This window comes from Ambystoma mexicanum, chromosome 5q (assembly GCF_040938575.1).
Source record: "Ambystoma mexicanum isolate Mex_15411 chromosome 5q, UKY_AmexF1_1, whole genome shotgun sequence".
Classification (NCBI taxonomy): domain Eukaryota; kingdom Metazoa; phylum Chordata; class Amphibia; order Caudata; family Ambystomatidae; genus Ambystoma; species Ambystoma mexicanum.
In genome coordinates, this window is record NC_090933.1 from 395,005,106 (window position 1) to 395,029,526 (window position 24,421).

At 49.6% G+C, this 24,421-nt stretch overlaps 1 protein-coding gene across 1 annotated transcript in view; it reads right to left on the minus strand.

The window, feature by feature from the left end:
- ROCK1 (Rho associated coiled-coil containing protein kinase 1) overlaps positions 1-24,421 on the minus strand; it is a 3,300,884-nt gene that overhangs the window by 2,990,375 nt on the left and 286,088 nt on the right. The window contains exon 3 of the mRNA XM_069620881.1: positions 6,967-7,067. Within this exon, the coding sequence (XP_069476982.1) occupies positions 6,967-7,067 (101 nt within the window). The remainder of the gene's footprint in view (positions 1-6,966; positions 7,068-24,421) is intronic.

The following is a 24,421-nucleotide window of genomic DNA, read 5'->3' on the forward strand; positions in this document are numbered from 1 at the left end:
TCGTTAAGGTCCCTGAAAATCGCCCTGATTCAACCACACCCGTCTTCGAGTCCCATCCCGAGCCCAGTTAATTTAAAGCTTCAAGGCTTCGCAGTCCTCACTTAACAACACAATAGTCCAATCCTGCAGGAAAGAAGACATGTTATCATTAGCTACAGCTGCAAGTTTCTCGTAGGTAAAAATTGCCAAAAGTTTATTTAACCATTCTGCTTTCGTTGGGGCCTGGGGGCTTTTCCATTTCTGGGCTAGGGCCATTCTCCCAGCCCTCAACATAGCCCTCGTCACCTCAGAGAAGAGCGGCACCTCAGACTCAGGCCTAGGAGTACTCCGTAGGATCTCCATAGGGTGAAGGGAGGGGCATGTTCCCAGGATGTCCTCAATCCAGCTGAGCACCTCCGCCCAATAACCCTGAATGACCGGACACTCCCACCACATATGGAACCACGTTCCTCTGCCTTTACACGCCCTAGGACACATGGGAGACACTAGGAAACATTCTAGACAGGGTGACAGGGGGCCGATGCCAGGAGTGCAAAACCTTAAAATTGTGCTCCATGGCTACGGTGTAGAGCTTCCCCTCAAAAGTTACCCTAAATACTGATTCCCAAACTCTATCATCTAAGGACTCACCCGTCCTCTCCTCCCATATACTTTTGAACACCTGCCTGCCCTCTAGATTAGCTGACACCAAAACGGTGTAGATCTTGGAAAGAGAGCCCTTACTGGACTTAGCCTCCACAAAAATTTTCTCCTAGGGAGTCAGAGGACGAGAGAGGGGAATCACCAAGACTGCTTGAGTAAGGATGCCCTTGAGCCGCAAATAGTCAAAGATAGAGATTGGCTTTTCCAGGAGAGCTTCAGACAACTGGGCAAAGTCAATAAAACAACCCTGGTTAAACAACTGCGCAGCCCTCTCAAGCCCCCAATCCGACCATGACTGTGTCCCGCGAAAACCTTGGGTCCCCAAATTGAGCAGGGGGCCCCACAATGACAACAGGGGGGAAGGCCATGAAGAGAGGAGCTTATTGTCCCTATTCGGCTTCCATAGTGCCCAAAGAACCGAGAGGGTTGGGTGAGATTTAGCCTGGCAGAGAGCACGGGGGAGCCCAAAGCAAGTCTCTGACCTTATGTGGGTGGACCTGCACATCTTCAACATATGTCCAGTATGTCCTCAGGTCATCCCTAAGATGTTCTAGCATCGCCCGCAACTGAGCTGCTTTCTAGTACAGTTTAACATCTGGAAGGCCAAACCCTCCCCCCCCCCCCCCCCCCGAGCGCCTTTGGAAGTGTCAAGTTATCAAATTTCACTCTAGCTCTCTTACCACCCCAGACAAACCGAAGGAGACGGAAACGAAGGGATTCAAAAAAAGAATTGGGAATGATACAGGAAAGAGACGAGACGAGGTAAAGGAGACGGGGGAGTATATTCATTTTTACAGTAACCATACGCCCGAACCAGGGCAATGTGAGAGGAGCCCATCTAACCAGGTCACTAAAAATCTTGTCTTGGGGGGGTGGGGTGGGGGTGCTGGGGGAGGGGGAGTTCAACTCATAGATCATACCCAGACCCCTAGGTATGTTGGTGCCCAAATACCTAGTAAAAGAGCTCTCTACTCATCCCCAGCACCTCTGTCTTACCCCTGGTCTCTTGGTCTAGCCTACCCATAGGCATAATGCAGGATTTGGATGGATTCATTTTGAGCCCAGAGAATGCCCCAAAGCATCGAATTATATCCAACAACCGCGGGAGAGAGTTGTGAATCTCAGACATGTACACCAAGATATCGTCCACAAAAAGAGATAATTTAAATTCAAAGTCCCCACATTTTACCCCCGCAACTCCTTCGTCGTTTCTGACCGCAATGGCAAATGGCTCCATTGCCAAAGCATATAGGAGGGGGGAGAGAGGGCAACCCTGGCGAGTTCCTCTCAAGAGCGGGAATCCCAGTGAAGTAGAACCGTTAACGAGAACCTGCGCAGAGGGACCATTATATAAGGCAGAGACCCACCCACAAAATCTATCACCAAAACCCATCCTACGGAGCACCTTCCCCATAAATGGCCACTCCACGCGATCAAAGGCCTTTTCTGAGTCCAGCGAGAGGAGGTAAGCCTCCGACTCCCGCTTAGCCACCTCATACATCAGACCTAGCGTTTTCCTAATGTTCTCCTAGCCCTGACACCCGGGGATAAACCCCACTTGGTCCCCATGGACCTAAGAGGGAAGGAATTTGGACAGCCTATTCGCTAGAAGTTTGGCCAAGATTTTGACATCTACATTAAGGAGGGAAATAGGCCTGTAGGACTGACAAAGCGAGGGAGCCTTTCCCTCCTTCGGGATAACCACAATCAGGGCCGACATCATGGATGGGGGGAGAGAGCCAGACTCCAGGGCGTCATACACTCTAGCTAAGAAAGGGGCCAAAGTGGATCGAAATGTTTTGAAGAACCGGACAGTTAATCAATAATCCCCTGGAGCCGTACCACTCTTCAGAGAAGAGATAGCATCCGTTACTTCCTGGGGCGATATGAGAAGGTCCAAGGAGGCAGAGCTCTCCTGAGCGAGGGGTGGGATTGAGAGAGGGTCGAGGAACGGTCTATTTCAACTCCGTCCCCAATGTATTCCGACGTGTAAAGCTGTTCATAGTATATCTTAAACTGCTCCGCTATTTGAGTATCACCCAACAGCCTTTCACCCGCCGGAGTAGTAATACAGTTAACATGCCTGCTCTGACGAAGTTCTCGCAGTGGCCAGGCCAGGATCTTGTCCCCCTTCTCCCCCTTCTCCATTTAGCGCTGCTTCAGAAACACCAGCTTTCTCTCCGTCTGACCCACCAGGAGGGCGGACAACTTTGCCCTAAGACGTTGTAGTCTCTCGCGTCGTCAGGGCCCATCTGCGATTTCAACCTACCCCCCAGCTGAATAGTAGAGATCTGCTCCCTTAGTTTGCGCTCCTCTCTAGATCTGTCTTTCTTTCTCCTAGCTCCCATCTCCATCAGAATACCCCTGACCGTGGCCTTAAACGCGTTCCATACACTTCTAATTCCCACTTCCCCTGTATCATTTAAAAGAAAGAATTCATTAATAGAGGCTAGAAGGGACTGCCAAATCTCCTTATCCAGTAGTAATGAATCATTACATATCCATCGAGAATGGCGCTTTGCCAAAGAGGGGAGACCGAACTTAACTCGAACCAGGTCGTGGTCACACCAGGGGATAGTTACACCACCAAAATCTGTAATACATTCCTGGGTCGAGGAGTCTACAAACACAATCTATACTGGAGAAGGACTGATGGACTGCAGAGAAAAAAGTGTAAAAGGGTTCACGACCATCATCAGCCGAATGCGTATCCATCAGGGACAGTTCCTCATTTACCCGGCGGAAAGAGTCCACTAGCTTCGTCTGGGGTCTAAGGTCGGAACTAGATTTAGAAAGTTTCCTGTCTTTATCAGGATGCAAGACCATGTTAAAGTCACCCTCGACTATCAACGCCCCCTGTGCAAATTCCCTAATTTTCTCCCCCATCCCCTCCCAAAAAACATCTTGCCCTACATTCGGGGCGTATACTCCCACCAGAGTAAAAAGACGACCCTTCACCTCTCCCTTAACCATAATATAACATCCGTCTGGATCTGCTCTATGGGCTCTGGGAGAGAAATGAGCATTAGGGGAAACCAAAAGCACAACCCCTTGTCTCTTCGCCCCATATGCGGACAGAAACATCTGCTGAATAGCTTTGGACTTAAAAGCGGGCTCCCTCCCCTTAATCCAATGGGACTCCTGCACAAACAAAGTGAAGTTTCAGCCTCACAAACTCCCGCAACACCAGGGACCTCTTGGTCGGAGAATTCAAACCACACCCATTAAGGGACCCCACCGACAATGGCTGATCCAGGTCATCCATTAGGGAAACCAGAGTGTCTATTCAAGGCCACTGGAGGCCCTCTTGCAGACCCAGCCCCAAGTCCCCAGAGCACACGCATAAACCACCCACCAACTGAAAGAGTCCTGTGAACCAAGTAGCTCCAACCCCCCCCACACAGACCCAACTCCCTCACTCCCCCCCCCCCACCCCCAACATGTGAGCGTCTGAAAGGACTGCATCAACAGATTGCCGACCCCCCAGACCACCATGGATCGCCTCCACCTGGGCGATAAACCCCTTAAAACACCACAAGACACTGAGCCCCCCAGCCACAAGCAAAAGAAAAACGAAAAAGACAAATTAATTCAACCGTTCAAACAGGAATGCATTCCGAAAAACCCAAAGTTTAGAATTCCAGCCCGGCCAGCCAGCCGCAGGCTCCCTCCAGTTACATTACAGAACCCACAACGTGTTGAGCCCCCCCTCTGCATAACAGACAAGAACAAATGTTCCCCACAGACCCCCCCCCTCACCTCCATTTTTCCTAGTTGCCTAGAGACCCCTTCTCAAGAACCTACGTTAACCAGAGAACCCCGAGGAAACAGGCCTCCCAGCCCCATTCCCATGGATCCCAGGACCCACTTAGCCCACCGTTTAAATAGCATGACTCCTACTCAGGCTAAGACACAGGCTGCCCCGGGGACGGAGACGTAACCTTTCTAAACTTCCTGGGACCTCGGATGCGCGTCTTTCCACACATTTTGAAGAATCCTCTCCCCCTCCATGCCAGGCCTCAGAATAGAATCTCCCAAGAGTTCGCCGGTCACTCTCTGGATGTCGGACTCCGTGACAAGGGAATATTTATAGCCCTCAAGTTCAAATGCAAGAGAAAACTGATGGCACCATCTTTATCGCACTCCCTTAGACTGCAGCCACTTCGTCAAGGGACCATAGAGCCTCCGCCGCGCGAGTGTGAATGCCGAGAGGTCCTGATAAATCGTTATTTTAGAGCTCTTCCAGTCGATGGGGCCTCTTTTCTGCGCTAGCTCCAGGATCTTGGTTTTCTCAGCAGATTAGTGAAATTTAGCAAGGACTGATCTAGGACCACCGGCACGGCCTCCCGCCCTATGGGCTCTATCGATTGTCGGCTCACTGGTGTTGGCTCCGTCAAACAGATTACTTATAATTGCTTTGACTGTTCTTATGTCGGTCTGCGTCTCGCCTTCAGATTCCGGACCAGAAACCTTAGATTAGAGCGCCTCTCCCTATTTTCTAGGTCATCCAGTTTAAGCGTGACCTTCTCCTCGCGCCTCTCCAGCTCCGCCAGGCGCATGTCGAACTGAGTTTCAAAGAAGTCCGCTGAAGTTTGATTGGCCTCCAAAGCTTGGACCCGGTCCTCAACAGCGTCTACCTTCTTGTCCAGGGAGTCGAGCCTTCTACTAATGTCTGCTCTGGATCCTCGTATCTCCTCTAGGAGCGCTGCCATGTTCCGACTCATTGATTGCGTCTCCAACGACTCAGGCTGGGTCTCGGACTGCATATTTTGCTCTTTCCCCCCCGTCTGCTCAGGGGAACGCTGGAATTTCTGAAGAGATTGGGCCCAGTTCATCAAGGGAGAAGAAGACCCTGAAGAAAGGCAGCACAGAATAGGCGGAAGGCAAGCCGGGTCTAGACGAACTGGCAGCTCGGGCAGGCTCCCGAACGGGCTTCGTACTCCCATCTTATTACTCTCCTGTGAGGGCCCAGGGCTGTGGGGAGCAGCACTCCAAGGATCCAGTATCTAGAGTCCGGATAGTAGCTCGGTGGTATACCGCCAGAGGCGAACCAACCGCAAGTCCCTGAGGAGGACGGATGCAGCGAGAAAAAGCTCCACTGCCAGAGTGGCGCAGGGGCCAAGCGAAACTTGTCAAGGAGAGCACCGGTGGAAGCAGGAGAGACTACACGCTGCTGTACAACCAGGGATGAGAACTGGACTGCACAAAAATGCCCCTACACTTAAAACCACCAGCCAGAACCCAAGCAATTAGAAAGTTGGATAGGGAGGCCTTAGCCACAGGCACAACGCGAAGGATAGCGCTGAACAGGTCGCAGCAAAGTCCAATGAAAACGTTCTCTGGGTAGGACTGCCCCCACCGGCCCTTACAGATTCTGCCTCCCTGGGAAAACTCTGCTGCCACACACAGTTGTTTCTCCCCGGGCCGTAGGCCAGCACGAGGGTGTCCAATTCACACTCCAACTCACGGCGATGACGTGTGGGCTTCAGCAAACTGGCCTCCTGGGCCACAGGAGCGCCACAACTGCAGGGGATCACAAACACCAGTCCCGACAGTGGGGGCCAGGCAAGCTGCGCTTAGATTGGCATCCGGCAAACAACCTTCTGCGCTCCTCCACCCCGCGGCTTCTGCGCTCCTCCACCCCGCAGCCAGCGGGAAGAGCAGGGAGGATTGACGTGCCGACCGCCACTACGGCACCAGTTATCTCTGCACTGGGGAGGAGCTTCAACGCCAAGCCTGCATCGCCTGCCGACCGAAAATCCCTAGGTCCGCGGGTCGATGCAGGATCCTCCGACGGGCTTCTCACTCCATCAGGGGCCACAGTACGTCGAGGGGATCTTCGTCACTGGTACGCGCTAGTGCTGGCAGTGCCCTTCCCCCACCGATACTCTGGCGAGCCCGCCGCTGAGCTCCTCGGCCGGGACGAGAATAACGCAGTCCCCGCTCACTGCCAGGGAGGATTCGTTCACTGAGATCACGGCACCTCCGGGCACCAGAAAAAAGCTCAAATGGTGCTCGAGGGTGTCAGCAAGCTGTGGTGGGGGCAGGGGTCCGCTACCAACAAGCTGTGGGGGGGGGGGGGCTCAGATCTCCAGTTTAGGCGGTGGAGACTAGCTGAGAAACGTCTACATATCTCAGCGCCCCCTGGTGGCTCTTCCTTTATTTCTGGTTTACAGGGTCATAAAGTGGCAGAATTAACTAATCAAATAATGTTTGGCAGAATATTAATAGCTGATAATTGTTTTCAATGCATGAAAAACAGTTCTAAAGACATTCTTTAATGAAAATCTTGTATCACATCTAGTACAAAGGGAAACAACCTACCAACTGGACTTCTCCAAAAGCACCTCTGCCAATCACCTTCACCACTTCATAATCTTCAGCTTTCATGCGTAAGTCTCTTATTTTACTTATTGTGTCTTTATCTGTAGGATGGAGGGACAAAAAAGTTTAACAATTCACCATTTGGAAATCCTCAATAGCTCCCACAATAATAAATAATGCAAGTTAACCCTTTGAAGGCTGGTACCAATAACAAGAAAACAAAAAACAAAAAAAAACGCACAAACTTACTGAGATCTTCAGTTACTTTCCAAATTATAAATAACAGCCCATGTTTTTCTGCAAATGTAGGCAGGCTATAGCCTTTGCCACCTGAATTATTGTTACTTATTGCAACCCTTTGTGTGTGTCATATTATTGAGAACACAGCACACTTTGTATCCCGTGCAATGCCCAGCCGCCACCGTTTTCCGCCCACACAAGCAATTAGCTGAACCACTCCAATGCTACTCCAAGGCATTTCTCCATGTCAAACACATTTAATTCCCCACCCTTCTACTGACAATACTACTGTCTTAAAAGGCACAACTAAGAATTAGGCCACTGTTATGAACTTAGGTATACTGTATAAGTCCATCCAGCAGAACAGGGGTGGTATAAATTTAGGGATGCAAAGAACAGCCTTGCACTGAATGCACTACTCATCACTGAAACTGGCACTGTACCTTTCCTCAATCAACCTCCAAAATCACCCAAATCCCGATCTTTGACAAGAACTGGTATTTTGCACACCAATATTATCAAGTTGGTGCATATGCCAAAACGCCAATCCATTTGCCGAGAAAAATGCTGATCAGCACTTACTAATAAACCCTTGTACTTGGCATAAAATGACAAACCTCACTCGCACATTCCTCTTGATCCCCAGAGGGAAAATCTCTATCCCTCCCCAGCTGGAGGGGGTGGGGGAGTGGGGTGAGGTGGGTGTGCTGGCACCTGTCTTGCACGTGGGTTGACGATCTCCCTGACCAGCTAAAGCTCATGGGGGCCTGCTGTTCCTTTGCCAGGGGCCCTTCCCACCTGGACTGATTAAAATGCATTGCACTACCAGACAGCCATGCTTCAAGCCCGGCCATCCGGTAGTTGATAATAGGAATGAGTGGAAGGACCAGATGGCTGACCTGCACCGGAAGTCCGAATGGGCTCCAATTTTACATTTTTCTCCAGTTGGCACTATAAAGAGGCTGGACACTTTCCAGACCTCCCCCTGTCACCCAGGGTACACAGATTACAATAAAGCTGAGTCACCTTCCTCCGGGTTACTGTAGGCAGTGTGTTTGGGTCCTGTCTGCGCTCAACTTGTTTCTCGCTGCCCAACCTGGGTTCCGTGGCAAAACCACTGCACCACCACACCTCCGAAGCTGGCCTAGGGCCACGGCCCATGCAATGTCCCAGCAGAGCTTGGTCAGCGCTGGGGGCACCCTGCGGCCCACAGCAGGGAAATAAAGCCTTTGGTGCTTTTCCAAGAGTCCAACTTTTCTTCTGGGCAGCAGGGAGCCAGGCAGGCAAAAGAACCTCAGCTGACTTGCACGCAGAAGACAGGGCAACCAGCCCGAGTTTCTCCCTGCACTTCACAGGGTCGAATTAGCACACTTGGTCAGTTAAGGCTTGGACTGCTTGGCCAACCTCAGCTGTTTCAAACAATTAGCTTCCACCCACCTTGAGACTGTGTCAAGGGTATGCCCCCCTGGTGGAGGGCCCCATTATGTGGGTGGCTCTACCCTAAGAGCAGAGCAGCCCAGTAGCTGCCTAGTGGTCAGATCAGAGTGGACAGGGTGGTGCTGGCCCTGTAAGCCATGCTGTTGTCCCTTCTCCAGTAAGCATGTTTGTCCAGCAGTTTGGAACAACAGTTCCATGGGGTGCCGACACCAGTCACCACACAGGTGGTGGCGCAGGGGAAAACCCCTCCCGCATTAAGATGTGCTTGGGCCCACCCCCCCCCCCCCCACCCCTTTGCAGGTTGGGCTGCCGGTGCACCTGTGGTTGACCTGTCCAGCACCCTCCACCCGCCCGCTCCCCTCCTCCCAAAGTGTTAGGGGCACGCTCTGATGCTTGGGTCATGCAGATCACCGAGGAGGTGAAGGTCAGCCTGAACTGGGCATGCAGTTCCCCCCATTGCCAAACTTCAGCAGGTGCGACTACCTGGCTTGTCTCAAAGATTAAGCAATGCATGTATAAGTACAGACGGTTAGTACAGTGGATCCTCGATTTGGCTCATTAAAAATCAGCTATGGTTCCTTTGATCCCTCCATCCGTTACTCGGATAACTATTGTCATTCTAGAGCTAATACTTGCTGACAAGCGCTGAGCTCCCGGATGAGTGCATTCATCAGTACAAGACCAATCCAGGCTCTTCCAGCCGCTTTGGCGACTAAATAAACTTGGGCCGAACGCATGTCAAAGTAACAGCGACAATAGATTCAGATGTCTGCCCAATCAACTTTCCAAGGTACTTTATGTACCTAACATGATAACTAAAGGTAACGGGGTATCGGGATTTGATTCTGGAGAGGGAGCCTGAGAAGAACAAGTTACTTACCCATGGTAACATTCTTTCGACTGGATGTTCCTCCCACGTATTCCTCATCTTTGATATATAATATCCAGCTACATCTGCTTTGGAATTCTTTTTTGAAGCAGAGGGCGCTGTCTCGTGGAGGTCATCGAAGGCATAAATAGCACACGCAACGCCGTTGGCTTCAGTTGTGTTTTCGTGTCATTCTCAAGTAGAAATACCTGCATCAAAATGGGTTTGACCCTACTAGGCTCTGAAGGAGCGAAAGCTGTAATAGCATGGGAAACTCTGAGTGGCTGGGGGGGGGGGGGCAATGCGGAATATGTGGGAGGAACATCCAGTCGAAAGAACATTACTAGGGGGTAAGTAACTTCGAATGGATTGTGTCCTCCCACATATTCCTCATCTTTGACAGACTCCCAAAGCAGTGTTTGTTTTGGTGGAGGGAGTAAGAATTTTGTCATCAATGGTTTCCATGAACAGAATGGAGGACAGCTTTTTCAAAGCTTCCATCCTGACTTAGGGTATAATCAAGGCAGTAATGCTTAGTGAAAGTGTGTATTGTGGAACACGTAGCTGCCTCACAAATGTTATTAATAGGATCACCTCTTTGTAAAGAAGAGGAAGTAGCCATGCCCTTAGTGGATTGGGCCCTCAAGTCTTCTGGAGGATCCTTGCCCGCCAGCCTGTAGCATTCTGAAATCGCTAGAATAATCCATCTGGATAAGGTTTGCTTTGTCACAGCCTGACCCAGTCTATGACCTGTATAGCCTATGAATAGTTGGTCATTCAGACGAAGTTTCAACAACTTGAAATGTAGAAGCTCCGACCTCTACGTGGATCGAGCCTGTGCAACCTCTCCTCCTCCTTGCCAGGATGAGGTGGAGGATCGAAAGTGGGTAAAACAATCTTTTGTCCTAAATGAAAGTCAGAAATGACCTTGGGTACAAATGAAGGGTTAACCCTCAGGACGATCTTGTCCTTGTGAAACAGTAAATGGTGGTTTAGAGGATAGTGCCTGCAACTCACTCACTGACTCTACAGGCTGAAGTTAGTGCTACCAACAAGATGGTCTTGAAAGTTAATAACCTTAAGGGACATGAATGGAGAGGTTCAAATGGTGCATACAAGAAATGTTAACACTGGATTGAGTTCCCAAGCGGGAACCTGAAAGGGAGATGGAGGGAACACATTAGTGAGTCCCTCCAGAAATTGTATCAACAAAGGTATCTTAAAATATGCGGATGTCTTCCCGGAAGGTCACTCCATCACACCCTCCACTTGGAAACCTGGCGTTGGGAACACTGGGGTAGAGCACCTCCAGTCCTATAGAATGCGCACCGTCATATCTGCCAGATGGTCCTCCTACCCGTTCGAACCCCCGGGGACCGCATCCTTAGCCCATACTGCCAATTCTGGAGACCGTAGACATAGCCTTTCAACATTATATAAAATGCTTATTGATGTTCCTCTCCTGTACCCTCGCGCCTGTGAGGGTTGGTCCAGAGAACTAGGCTCTGAGCTCACAGACTACCAATGGTCTCGCAGGTGTATGCATCCCCAAAAAGTCTCACTAAACTTTAGATTTAAATGTATTCAGTTCAAACTTCTGAATAGACTGTACTACACTCCGGCCAGGCTTTCAAAGATGGCTCATGCACAACCTTTGGCCTGCCCTAGATGTCATTACTCTCCTGCAGACCACCATCACATGTTTTGGGCATGCCCCAGAATAGGAGAATATTGGTACCAAATCAGACATAATCTCAGAGATACTGTCCACCCCACTTGAGCGAGACCCCCTAGCCACCCTCTTTGGCATATGGCCGACTATTACAGACAAAACTCACTGCCCGTTTGTGTATATAGCACGCATGATTGCGAAGAGAGCCATTTTATTGAAATGGAAGGACAAGAACCCCTCCACCGCAAAAGAATGTCTGATTGCACTGACATGGGCTCAAGAACGTGAGAACCTATTTGTTTCCACCCTCCCCATTAACTCTAGACCCTGGGATGCGTGGGCGGTTTTCGGCTCTTTCTTGTGTGATCCGGATGTGCCCAAACCGAGCTGAAACGGGTCATCTCCCATGTATGTAATTTACCAATGCATCTCTAGCTTGTGCTGTTTTGTATGCATAGCTGTCTGAACTTAATATGCTGAACTGTATAATGCAGAATGTATCCCTGGTGCCCTGTGCTTTTTTGGCAGCAATACAAAAATAGAAAATGCAGTTTCCTCAGACGACCACTTGAAGATGGATAGAGCCACCAAATAACCTTTAATGGTCCCAACCTGGAGCCCCAGATTGGCTATGTGCAGTAGAAAGGATCACACCTCCAGTGTTTTGCATAGCAAAGGGTCTACATTCTGCAGAATGTGTTCCAACGGCAGCAGTACAAAGACTTTTTTGCTGGCCTTCTGGCCGAAAGCAAACTCTCCATTACGTCATCGAGGGAGGTCTCAATCCTTGTATCTCAGCCTCTCAGAAACCATGCGTGAAGGCTGAATGTCTATCTCTGGAAGGAGAACCCGACCCTCCTCTCTGTGTGGAAGACTTATAGGAGGGCAGATGGACATGTCCTCCAGGCCCAATCCAGGGCAATTAGGATCATGTGTTTCCCCACTTTAACAACCTCCTGATCACATGAGGAATAACCGGGACTGGAGGAAACGCGTACAGGAGTGGAAACTCCCACTCCACGACGAACGGGTCTCCTAGACCGCCAATTGGGGGAAATTCCCTAGAGCAGTACAGTTCGCACTTCCTGTTGACACTGGTCCCGAATAGGTCCATCTGAGGGGTTCCCCAAAGGGTGAAGATCTCTTGAAGGACTTCCTGAGCAAGTTCCACTCGTGGCAGACTGTTCTGCCTGCTCAGAGCATCCACCGCTGCATTCTCCTCTCCGGTTAGGTTAACGGCCGTCAGGGAGATTCCTTCTTGAATTGCCCTGTACCAGTGCTGCATTGCCTCTCTGCACAGTGGTAGTGACCCTACACCTCCTCTCTTGTTGAGGTAGTACATGTCCATTGTGTTGTCTGTCCTTTTCAGGGCATTCTTTCCCCCAAAAGGGCTGAAAAGCCTTCAGTGCATGTCTGATTGCGCTCAGCTCCAAAAGATTGATGTGTAGTTTGGACTCAGATGGAGACCAACGACTGCTGATTGTCAGATCATTGACCTGGGCTCCACACCCCGTGGGTGAGGCGTCCGTCACTACGGTTATCTTCGGCATGGTTGCCAAAAGGGTTCTCTCCCTTCAGAATGTTTTCCTCGCAGGCCATGTGCCACCCTGCTTGAAACCTGAAGTATGTCTGACATGTTGCCCAAGAATTGCGACCATTGTGTCCTGGGGGCCCATTAAAGGGATCTCATTCTCAGGCAAGCCTCCGGCACCAGAAGAATGCTGAATGCCATGAGGCCGAGCAACCTCAAAAAGTCAAAGACCGGGAGATGCTGGGCACTCTGAAACTTGGATACCATCTGCAGAATGTCTTGAGCACTCACCTCGGGTGGCGAGATCTTTCCCAAGGATGTATCCAGTACAGCCCCGATGAACTGGAGCTTTTGAGATGGTGGCATATAGGACGACTTGTAAATGAACCGAGAAGCCAAGTCTATGGAGAGAGTGGCAGGTGATGTTCAGGACTTGTTGGGGAGAATGCACCCTGATCAGCCAATCGTCCAGGTAGGGGTAGACGTGAACCCCCCCTCTCCTGAGACTCGCTGCCACCACCGCCATCAGTTTGGTGAAAACCCTCGGCGGAGGTCAGCCCAAATGGCAGAACTCTAAACTGATAATGAAAACCACCAACGGCGAACCACAGGTACTTTCTGTGCTTGAGATGGATTGGCACATGAAAATAAACATCCTGACGGTCCAAGGATACCATCCAATCCTGGAGTTGGAGGGCCCGAAGGATCTGAGAAAGTGTGACCATCTTGAACTTGTCCTTCCTTGGGAACTTGTTCAAGTATCTCAAGACCAAGATGGGTCTCAGTCCTCCGTCTTTCTTGGGGATTAGGAAATGGGGAGAGTACCATCCTTTGTTCCTCGCACTACAAGTACCGGCTCTATAGCATCTTTCTCTAGCAGGGTCAAACTTTCCTGCACAAGGAGCGGATCTGGATCTTTCAAAGAATGGCTCCCCGGTGGATGGTTCTAAGGTCTCTGAATGAAGGAAAAGCAGAAACCATGGGCTATGGTTTCTAATGCACAAGCATCCCAAGTAATGTCTCGCCATTCTTTCAGATGCTGAGACAGTCTGCCTCCCACTGGGGTGTCGTCACTCAAGACCTCAGGAGTTTTGAGGCGGTTGAAGCAGTGGCTGTTGGTAAAGATGCCCCTGCTTGAGCAGGTTTTGCACCTCTCCCTCGTCCACCACGAGGGAACTCTTTGGCCTCTTTGACCAGCCATTCCTCTTGTTCTTCCAACTGTTGAATAGTAGCGAAAGGATGTACCCCTCCAAGACGGTCCACTGCAGTGAAAAGGCAGAGGCAGCCTAAAAGCTGCACCAAAGATTTGACTGCAGCCTTTGAGGTCTGCAGCTTCTCAAGGCTGGTCATCCTTGCTGCCAAAAAGGTGAGACCCATCAAAAGGCATCTAGATTGCACATCCAGTCCAAATCCAGACTTCCTTAACCATGCAAATCTGCGAATTATGGTGCTTGCCACCATGGGTCTGCTGATGCGGTCAGCAGAATCCAGACCTGACAGAAAAGAGACGCACATGGCTTCCTTGCCATCCTTAACAAAGGTTAAAAAACCGTCTCTTTCCTCCCCCAGGGGAATAAACTCAGCTGCCATAGAAATGCAGTCCGATAGAGTGCATGAAAACCTTGCCAAGACACATGTGGAGTTGACTGATTAAAGAACCATGCTCCCAGCGGAAAATACCTTTCTTGACCAGGCATCTGGGCGTTTCGATAAGTAGCTCGGTCGCTACTTGAACGGTATAAGTATGCAAATTATGGTGCCTCTTCTTTGACTTCGACGACACCGATGAGTGGTGGGAGCCACTTCTTGAACTGGACCTTTTTGCCTTCTTTCTTCGAGGAGTCGCCTCACTCTCATCGTCAGAAGGGTTCTTCGACGGGGTAGTCAATGGGGATTTCTTAGGGAATCTACCTACCAGCAATTTCCCCTTACGCTCCTTCAGAGCTTTTCCAGTCATCGATTGACACTTTGAACAAGCCGAGGTCTTGTGCTCCACACCGAGACACCACAAGCATACTCTATGCAGATCGGTCGGCGACATCTTGGCATCGCAGCCTTAACACTTTTTAAACCCAGTCTTCGGGGTAGTCTGTGTCGAAAACAAAGACATTTACGTATATTTTGCGAAGGAAATACTGAAGCGTGCTGGAGTTCTCGAAGCGTAAGCTTACTCAGAAAAACGGAACTGAAGCAAACTGCCGCTGCGCGTGCTATATATGCCTTCGATGACATCCTCGAGACGGAGGTCCTCGAGGGACATCGAGTCAACTGCATCGATGCACAGCACCCTCTGCCGCAACTTTTTTTTCCCGAAGCAGCTGAAGCTGGATATTATATATCTAAGATGAGTTATACGTGGGAGGACACAATCCATTTGAAATGGCTACCACATCCAAGGAAGGCAGCAGGCGAGAAAATTAGCCACTTCCGACTCAGGCAGGTAGTGACAAAAAATAACAATACAGAATTCTTTTGAGGCCCTGGAATGAATACACTTTAAATCCTTTAGGACAAGACTCCATTGGAGGGCAAGTCAGGAACCAGCAGCCAAGGTAATTCCAGCTCCAATAGCGTATATTAAAGTTGCTACAGTTAAAAAGCTTGTCGTCGGATCTTGGGATCAAGACCCCGGTTGCCGCGTGGCAAGCTACCGCCTGTCCCAGACCCTGCCTTCTCAGCCCCACCTTCATGCTTTTCACTGTGGTTCTGTGCGTCCAAAGTGTTACTTTGAAAGAATTAGAGTGTTCAAAGCAGGCCTGTCGCCTGAATACTTCATCTAGGAATAATGGAATAGGACATTGGTTCGATTTCTTTTTTTTTTCGGAACTGGGGGCATGATTCAGAGGTGGCCGGTGTTGGACCGACCCAAGACAAACCAAACAAAGCATTTGCCAAGAATGTTTTTAGCAATCAAGAACGAAAGTCAGAGGTTCGAAGACTATCCGATACCGTCGTACTTACAACCATAAACGATGCAGACTAGTGATCCGGCAGCATTATTCCCATGACCCGCCAAGCAGCTTCCGGGAAACCAAATTCCAGGTTTGCATTGATAAGGCCCAAGAGATCTTGGGCTGGGTGGTGGTCCGTCTGTTGGCGTTGTTAAGGTAGTTTCTTTTAGGTTCGTAGATACAGGGCAATCTAGACCATTATTCCCATGACCCGCCAAGCAGCTTCCGGGAAACCAAATTCCAGGTTTGCATTGATAAGGCCCAAGAGATCTTGGGCTGGGTGGTGGTCCGTCTGTTGGCGTTGTTAAGGTAGTTTCTTTTAGGTTCGTAGATACAGGGCAATCTAGACCCGAGTCTCAGGTTTCTATCCTTAGGGGGGTTTGTTTTAGTAACAAAGGCTGTGATAGTGAGGATAGCAAGGGTGAGTATTAGGGTCTGAGTAGATTTAGTGGAGCAGGCAAGGGGCATCTTCAGGTTATGCCAGGAGTGTATTATTCTACTAGTATTTAAGTATTATTTGTAAGGAGGGCAGAGTATACTTTCGTGCTATACCTAGGAGATGCTATGTGCTAACATCTAGGTTCAATTTTAGTATAGGAGGCCAAAAATACTCATGATTAGAATGTGCTATTAGCTAGCATTTAAGTGCAATTTAAGAAGAAGGTAGACAAAGCTCTATCATGCTAAGCCTGGGAAGTACAGTGTGCTAACAACCAGGTTCAATTTTAATAGCTGCAGTAGTAACAGTATCCTCTGGTGGAGGCACGATGGCAAGATAGGAGATACTAGGCACTATGGGCACAATGGTCTGATTGCTAATGCAGTTAAAGTAGACTTACCAAGTGGGCTAGTTTCAACAATGATGTTGGTGCACAATAGCGTCACAGGGCATAATAGGCTGGGAGCATAAGTCAGGTACTACAGCACAGTATGCTAGTTGCAAGATCCAGGTACTGGGACACAATATGCTAGAGGCAGCATTTCAGACAGTGCACAATATGCTAGAGGCAGTAATTCAGACAGTGCACAATATACTAGAGGCACAGGCATTTACTAGATAGGTGGTAGTGTCATACAGCAACTAATGGAGCATATAGTTTTGCGAAGAGAGGCAAGATTGGGACATGTGCAGTGCTTTCATAGGTATTGCACATGCTAATGAGGAGTAGAGCAAGGATAAAAGATACACTGAGAGACAAGGATTAGAACTGAGTGAGCGTGCTCTGCGAGTACATGTTTCAGCACATAGCGTGGGCATAAGCAAAGTACAGTGGTCAGCATCGGTGGTACAGCGACTCCCAGGTGGTGCATGAATCTCGAGCGTAACAGGTATTTTAAGAGCAGTGTCAAGTCAGAATCTCAAAGTTAGGTGAGTACGTGTCGCAGGACAGCGAACGTCTGAGCAAAGAAATATTGGGATGTGGGAAAGGTACTCTCCGGTGCACTTACCCCATTAGCGTGTTTGGCGGCTCACAACATAGGCGAACAGGAGGCAAACAGGGCCTTTTCCTGGCCTTCTCCGCTGCCGACTTCCGCCTGCCGGTGCCGCGGATTGGGCAAAAAGCGGGCTGGTTGCTTAGCAATCAAAATCAGCCTTGCTTTCATGCCACAATGCGCTTGCCATTTTGGGCCAGGCGGTACTCGCTGCGACGGATGTGCAGCCTTTTCGGAAGGTGTAAATGCAGCTAAAGCAGGTCAGAGCGCACGGGCTTGCTTCATAAGCCTGGATGGATGCTATAAATATGCAGTCAGCATTTAGAAGAAAAAAGAAAGCCCGTAGGGCCTGTGCAATGCCGCGAGGCCACAAGGCTGTCGTGGGAGAAGTTGGGCTATTGCAGCAGGGATCAGCTGATGTAGATGATGAAGGAGATGGGCTCCTGCCCTCTCTCTGGGCTGTGGAGAATGTGGCATTGTGGCAGGGTCACCGCCAGTCCGTCTTGCCTGCTCTGTCGGCGAGGTGGAGCATGAGCGTGTGTTATAGGACCCAAAGATGATTAACTATGCCTGGGCATGGCGAAGCCAGAAAAAACTATGGTGGAGGTCCATAGCGGTCCAGACGTGCAAATCTGTCGTTCGTCTTGGAATAGGGGTGAAAGACTATTCAAACCATGTAGTAGCTGAATGTCAGTAGTTTGCAGACATATGTCAATCAATAAGGCGAAAAAGTCTCATGTAATAAAGGGGTGCTGTTGCTAAAGATGCAGCCAAAATATTCTGTCTGCCCAACATACATATCCCAAGTGTTTGCTTCTGCGCCCGGCAAATCGGTTCAAATAGGTGTGTAGCTCATTTTGTTTAAAATAACAAAAGTCCATTGTATTGGAGTTTTCCAAACTTTTTATTGATTGTATTTTCTTTGATTTTGTATTTTTTGCATCTTCATATTTACTTCAAATCATAATGTGCATCAAGCACACAATTGTTTCATTGTTGCTTTTCCAAAATTTCATCCAAACTATATATTGATAATTAGTTTCCCATTGTGATACAAATAACTCTTTATTGAATTAATAACTCAGCCTTTACACGTGTTTACCACATGCATACTGTGGCTCATCAGGAGGTTATGATTGGTATAGGTTAAAGTTTGGGGTTTCATCCTATTACTTTAATGAAGTTTCTCTGGTTATTTAAATCTTCCCTTGGTATCAGTGTTTCTTCCTGCTGGTTAAATGAATCTGGATACAGTAGTCCAGCTTTACCGGTATCAAGAACCAACTAGTAGCTGGTTCCCTCCGAAGTTTCCCTCAGGATAGCCGACGCTAGGAAAAAACAGTTTTATCTGGTTAAGCGAATGATTAGCGGTCTTGAGGCCGAAATGATCTCAACCTATTCTCAAACATGAAATGGATAAGAAGCCCAGATTGCTGGCGTGGAGCCGGGCATTGAATAAAAGTGTCCAGTGGATCACTTTTGGCATTCAGAACTGCCGCTGCGGGATGAACTGAAAGCCGGGTTAAGGTGCCCGATGCTCATCAGACCCCAGAAAAGGTGTTGGTTGATATAGACAGCAGGATGGTGGCCATGGAGACCGGAATCCACCAACAAGTGTGTAACACACCTGCCAAACTAACAAGCCCTGAAACAGATGGCGCTGGAGCATCAGGCCCATATCTGGCAGAGAGCTGTGGGGACTAAGCTGCGATGAGTCGGATGGCTGCTGTGGTGCGCACGGAGCCCAGGGCGAGGGCACAGGTGGAGATACCGCAGGTTCAGATCTTGATGACAGTAGCACCTTTTCAAAAAAAAACTTTGATGGCCAAAATGGAGAAGTGTTGCATGTGAACAGCAGATGAACATGGGTCAGTCGGTCCTAAGAGATGGGTAAGCAGCACCGTTCAGAAGGGGCAGACAATGGCCTTCGTTGCCCTCAGCCGCTCGAAAAGGGAGTCTGGTCAAGATCCCTGAATCTGGAGTGGCAGTGACTAGCACCCTTGCAGCGGTGAGTGCGATAACGCAAACGATCCCGGGGAAAGTTTGCTTTTCTTTGTGAAGGGCAGGGCACCCTGAAATGGGTTCACCTCGACAGAGGCCAGAGCTTTGGAAAGCATTGCGGTTCCAGCTGCGTCAGGTGATCTCTCGCTGTTCCTTGAATATCTGCAGCAGGTCTCCAAGGTGAACAGCCTCTGGAATTTTGAGACATTGTAGGTATGGGAAATCGGCAAGTCAGATCCATAACTTCAGGAAAAGGATTGGCTCGAAGGGCTGGATCAGTTGGGACAGGGCTCGGACTCTGGACGCGAGGCCGGCCATTCATGTGGATCGCCCCAGCAGCGCTGGTCGCCTCTCTCAGTTCCCCTTCCTGGGGCTCGGGGCCGGCGTTCTGCCTCCTCAATGCCGAGAAGCGGACTTAGAACTGGTGTGGACCAGAGGAATGCAACGGTTGAATTAAAACAAAGCATTGCGAAGGCCCGCGGCAGGTGATGCGATTTCTGCCCAGTGCTCAGAATGTCAAAGTGCAGAAAATCAATGAAGCGCGTGTAAATGGCAGAAGTAACGGACTCTCTTAAGGTAGCTAAATGCCTTGTCACCTAATTAGTGACGCACATGAATGGATTAACAAGATTACCACTGTCCCTACCTACTATCTAGCAAAACCACAGCCAAGGGAATGGGCATGGCAGGATCCGCAGGGAAAGACCACCATGCGGGACATGCCCCTAGTGGGGTAGAGAGAGGGGGTTTTGGACAAGCCCTGTGGGGCTCTCGCTTCTAGCTACAAGCACCTGGGGACAGTAGCAGATGAGTTTGACTGGGGTAGTACACCTGTCAAATGATAACGCAGATGTCCTAAGGCAAGATCAGAGAGGACATAAACCCCTGAGGAGCAGAAGGGCAATAGCTCACTTGATCTCGATTTTCAGCATGAATACAGACCGTGAAAGCAGGACCTCAAAATCATTCTGACTTTTTGGGTTTCAAGCAGGAGGTGTAAAAAAAAAAGTTTCCACAGGGATAACTAGCTTGTGGTGGCCATGCGATCATAGCGACAATGCTTTCTGTTCCTTCGATATCGGCTTTTCCCATCATGGTGAAGCAGAATTCAACAAGTGTTGGATTGTAAAAGGGAACATGAGTTGGGTTTAGACAGACATGAGACAGGTTCGTTTTACCCTACTGAGGAGGTACTCAGTACGAGAGGAACCTCAGGTTCAGACATTTGGTGAACGTGCTTGGCGGAGAAGCCAATGGGGCGAAGCTACCCTCTGTGGTATTATTCCTGAACACCTTCAAGTCAGCCACTGCACTGTAACGATATAGCAATGCGTGGAGCCTCGGTTGGCCTATGATAGCCGGCTTTTACATAGAGCAGCCGCTTGTCTCGGCACAAGTATGGTCAGACAGGAGCCACCTGTCTCATCCTTAGTGCACCGCATGTTCGTTGGGAACCTGGTGCTAAATCATTCGTACACTACCCGATTATATGTTAGGGTTTGGTATGTATCACAGCAGCAACGTTGCTGTGGTCTATTGAAATTCATCCTCTGAGCAAAGCGTTTGTCAAACCTGCCCACCACGGTAGCTGCGCGGCAAGAGTACCCATCCTTCCTCTGGTTGGGGAGGAACAGCCCGGGCCATTTGGTCCTTCACCTGGGCCATATGGGCGGGTCGGTCAGACCAGATGGCCTGAGACGTGGCTGGCCCAGCTGACTCCTACATTTGTCTCCATCCAGGCTTCATAAAAGCCCCACAAAGGGGAGCTTAATTGTCGATGGGAAGCATCTTCCTGCAGGGCTGCTGTGTGGTGTAGGCAGCGGATGCCTCCTCTATACCCAGACCAGTGCCCCCAGAAGGCAGCAAGCCACTCCCCTTCCCCTCCTTCCCCCTGAGGTGGCCACTGGGTCGCAGTGCAGGTGGTAGCCAAAGGGCCAGAGTAAAGGGCAAGCCAGACATCAGAGGCCCAGGCGGGAACTGGAGTGCAAGAGAAGAGCAACCAGGGCTCTGCAAGACAGGGCCCACTGGGTTAGCATCCCAGAGCACAGGGTCTTAACCGACCGACCCCAAAGTTCCAGAGCAGAATGAGAGACCCACCAAACAGCAGCTGGACTACCAGGAGTATGGGAAGGCAGTCAGGGAGAGGCCTGGTTCCTGGCCAGAGCTCCCTGAGGCTGGCTTGAGCGTACTGCGTTCACACCCCACAAGAACCAAGCCTGAGCGCTCACTCCCCACCCGGCCATGGTGGATGTCTCTGCGCACCCCAGCAGTGACTCCGGAGCCCTAGACTTCTACCAAGGGCTTGTAAAGCGTCCTCTCTCTTGTGGTGTTCCCCAGGGAACAAATCTATCCCCCTGGTCCTTCAATGTCTACATGGCCCCTTTGGCCAACAGGATCTCTGTCTTCACCTCCAACTTTCAGTGTTGTGCAGATGACACACAGCTCTCTTTCAGGCTACCTTCAGCCTCTTCCTCCTCATCGCTCATTCCCGTCTGTCCGAAAGTCCTGGTGTGCTGCTAATGATCTCTGCCTTAATGCCAGTAAAACAGAACTTGCACTATGGCCGACCTCCCTTTGTCCTGTGCCATCACCCACCAGTGAGGCAAAACATCTGGGTGTCATCTTCGACTCCAATATCTCCTTCTCTTAGGACATCTCTTAAAAAATCCCATTACCAGCAGCACCTCCGGAACCTCAAGACCTTCCTCTTCTCTTCTCTTCCCCTCTTCCCTGCTAACCTCCTTTCTCCGGTCTCCTCCCCAACTATGCTCAGTTTCACCGACTGGTCGCCTGGAGTACCTCGAGAGCCTCACAGGTCTCAGGCTCTTCCGCCAGTCCTACACTTGCCTCCGGGCCTCTGCCTCGCACTTCTGCACTCAGAATACGTTCCATGTGAGGGGCAACCTCTCTGCACTTAACGCAGGTCCCAGATGGACTGGGCGCACTTGTTCCCCCTCGGACTTCCTGTCTGCGTACTTGCACGACCTTGAATGCACTAGGCCTAGCAAGATTGTTTGTCCTGTCCACCCCCTGTCTCCCCTACCTAGCTTGGTTCCGCCTGAAACACTTGTGCATAGGCGTATTATTGATGATGATGATCTATCAATCAATCAGAATTTCGCCAGGCCTAGTACGGTAGTTTATTGTTCTGCATGTCAGATTCCACCCCCCTCCTCTCCACACTCCTTGTCATGCACATGCCCTTGCACTATCTGACAAGTCATTAGGCCTAGTACAGCAGCTTATTGACTGTATGCTCTCCTCCCTCCCTTCTCTCCCGTCATGCACTTGCACTAGTAGAAATGCCTCATGCCTAGTATGCTAGTTAATTTTCTTAGATCATTCAGAACCTTTAAGGCCTAAGAATGACTACGATATTCCCTTCCCGCCTTGAAAAACTTCATCCCATTTGCTGTAACCCCTTACCTCGACCATGGGTGCCCAGCAGCCGACGTGGGCGCGAGGGTCCCCTGACCCTCCACGCCAAGTTTCCCAGTTAAATGCGTGACACATCGAGCCAGACCTGCTTTTTGCTTTCAATTTCATGCTGGAACTCCTAGTTCCGTTTTTCTCATTGCAAGGGTGAGCCTGCAAGTCCCAGCATGAGGTGCGAGAAGAAAACAGGGCTGGTTTAAAGATTACGCAAGGAAATGGGAAACTTGGTGGCTATGATTCATGAAACTACTAAACAAAACAAAATATAGTCACCCATACACACTTTAAACAAGGTTCTAAATAAATATTTGGATTACAATGCAAACTACATTTCAGCACTACCATTTAAATGAAAGTCAAAACCAGTATTCTATCCTAGGAAATCAGATGTGAAACTATGCAATATTTCTTGTGGAAAAGGTGAACAGAAGAACAGTCAAAATGTTTAAGACTCTTGTTGGACAGAAAGATGGACTTAATGCACTTTGTTATTCCATCAGCTGAGTATGTTCTGTATTGTGGTAAATGACTACATAACCCCCCCAAAAATGCCACAACCACCACCATTGAACACCAAGCACCCCATCTGCCCCACAACACTCGCGGGCCGCTTAGACACTTCATTCTGTCTCTGTTCCATTTTGGAACTTTTTAGCTCACAGCCAATGAATACTGGGTCTATGCACGAAATGACGCTACGCACTCGTGACTATGCACTACCAGCTAAGATAGCGACACTGAGGCTCCAGCCCTCACAGCCACCCCTGGTCGGTCACTATAGGCACACCACCATGCCTCCACCTTGACAGGACACCACACTCGAACCAGTACCATACTTATTATCCTGCACTACTAGCAAATATAGCCACACTGAGGTTTTAGTCCTCACAGCCACCCCTGGCCGTCCACAGCAGGTACGATCTGGTGCACCCAGCCTTTTACCGTGTTAGGACACCACTCAGATCTTGTCCTTTTCTTTTATTTGTATTTATTTATTTGTAAAGCACAACCAGGCCTTTTGGGCAACCGGGCGCATCATCTTACATACATGTTACAGATTGTTACAATTACATACAGTGGCACAAAAGGATACGGTTAAATAGGAAGACTCAAAACAGTCCCCCTTTACAATGAGATACATGAGAGGCATACAAGTCAGCAATGGTAAAGCAAATAAGTAGGAATGCAATAAGTAAAGCAGGGTAGAATATGAAACTAGTGATCTAAAGAAGTTGGTCAGTCATTGCATCCAACTCCTGAAGCCAGCGTTTCGTATTCCGCTTGAATAGATGGGAGGATTCTGATCTTAGAGCGACAGGGAGTGTGTTCCTTAACTTTGATGCCAGTACAGGGAAGCTAGCCCATCCTGAGTTATGGAGTTTGAATCTCGGTATGGACATTGTGTTTACTTTGGCCGCTCTAAGTGGTCTTGATGACGTGTGTGTAGTGACTTGGTTCGTAAGGTAGGCTGGAGCGAGGTTGGCCCTAACTTTATGTGTTAGTGCAAGAGTTTTGAGCGATATTCTGTGCTCAACCGGAAGCCAACGCAGCTTACGTCTAGTCTGATATATGCGCTTTCTTAGAGATGTTGAGGGCTGCCCTGATGGCGTTATTCTGAATTACTTTAGCCCTGCCAAGAGGCACACGCCACTTACAGGCGCTCCTGCATCCTGGACACCTCAGTTCCAGCACATGCAGTATGGCCCTTGGTCCATAGCAGCAGTGTACTTCACACACCACGAAAACCAGTCTCCACGAACTGAAAATGTTGGAAACTACCAGAAGCTCTACCGCCACATTGCTCTTTGTTAGATGGTAAGCTTCTGCAAAACCTTGCACTTCTGAGTGCATACATTGACACCAATTAGTCACCAATAAGTACCTTA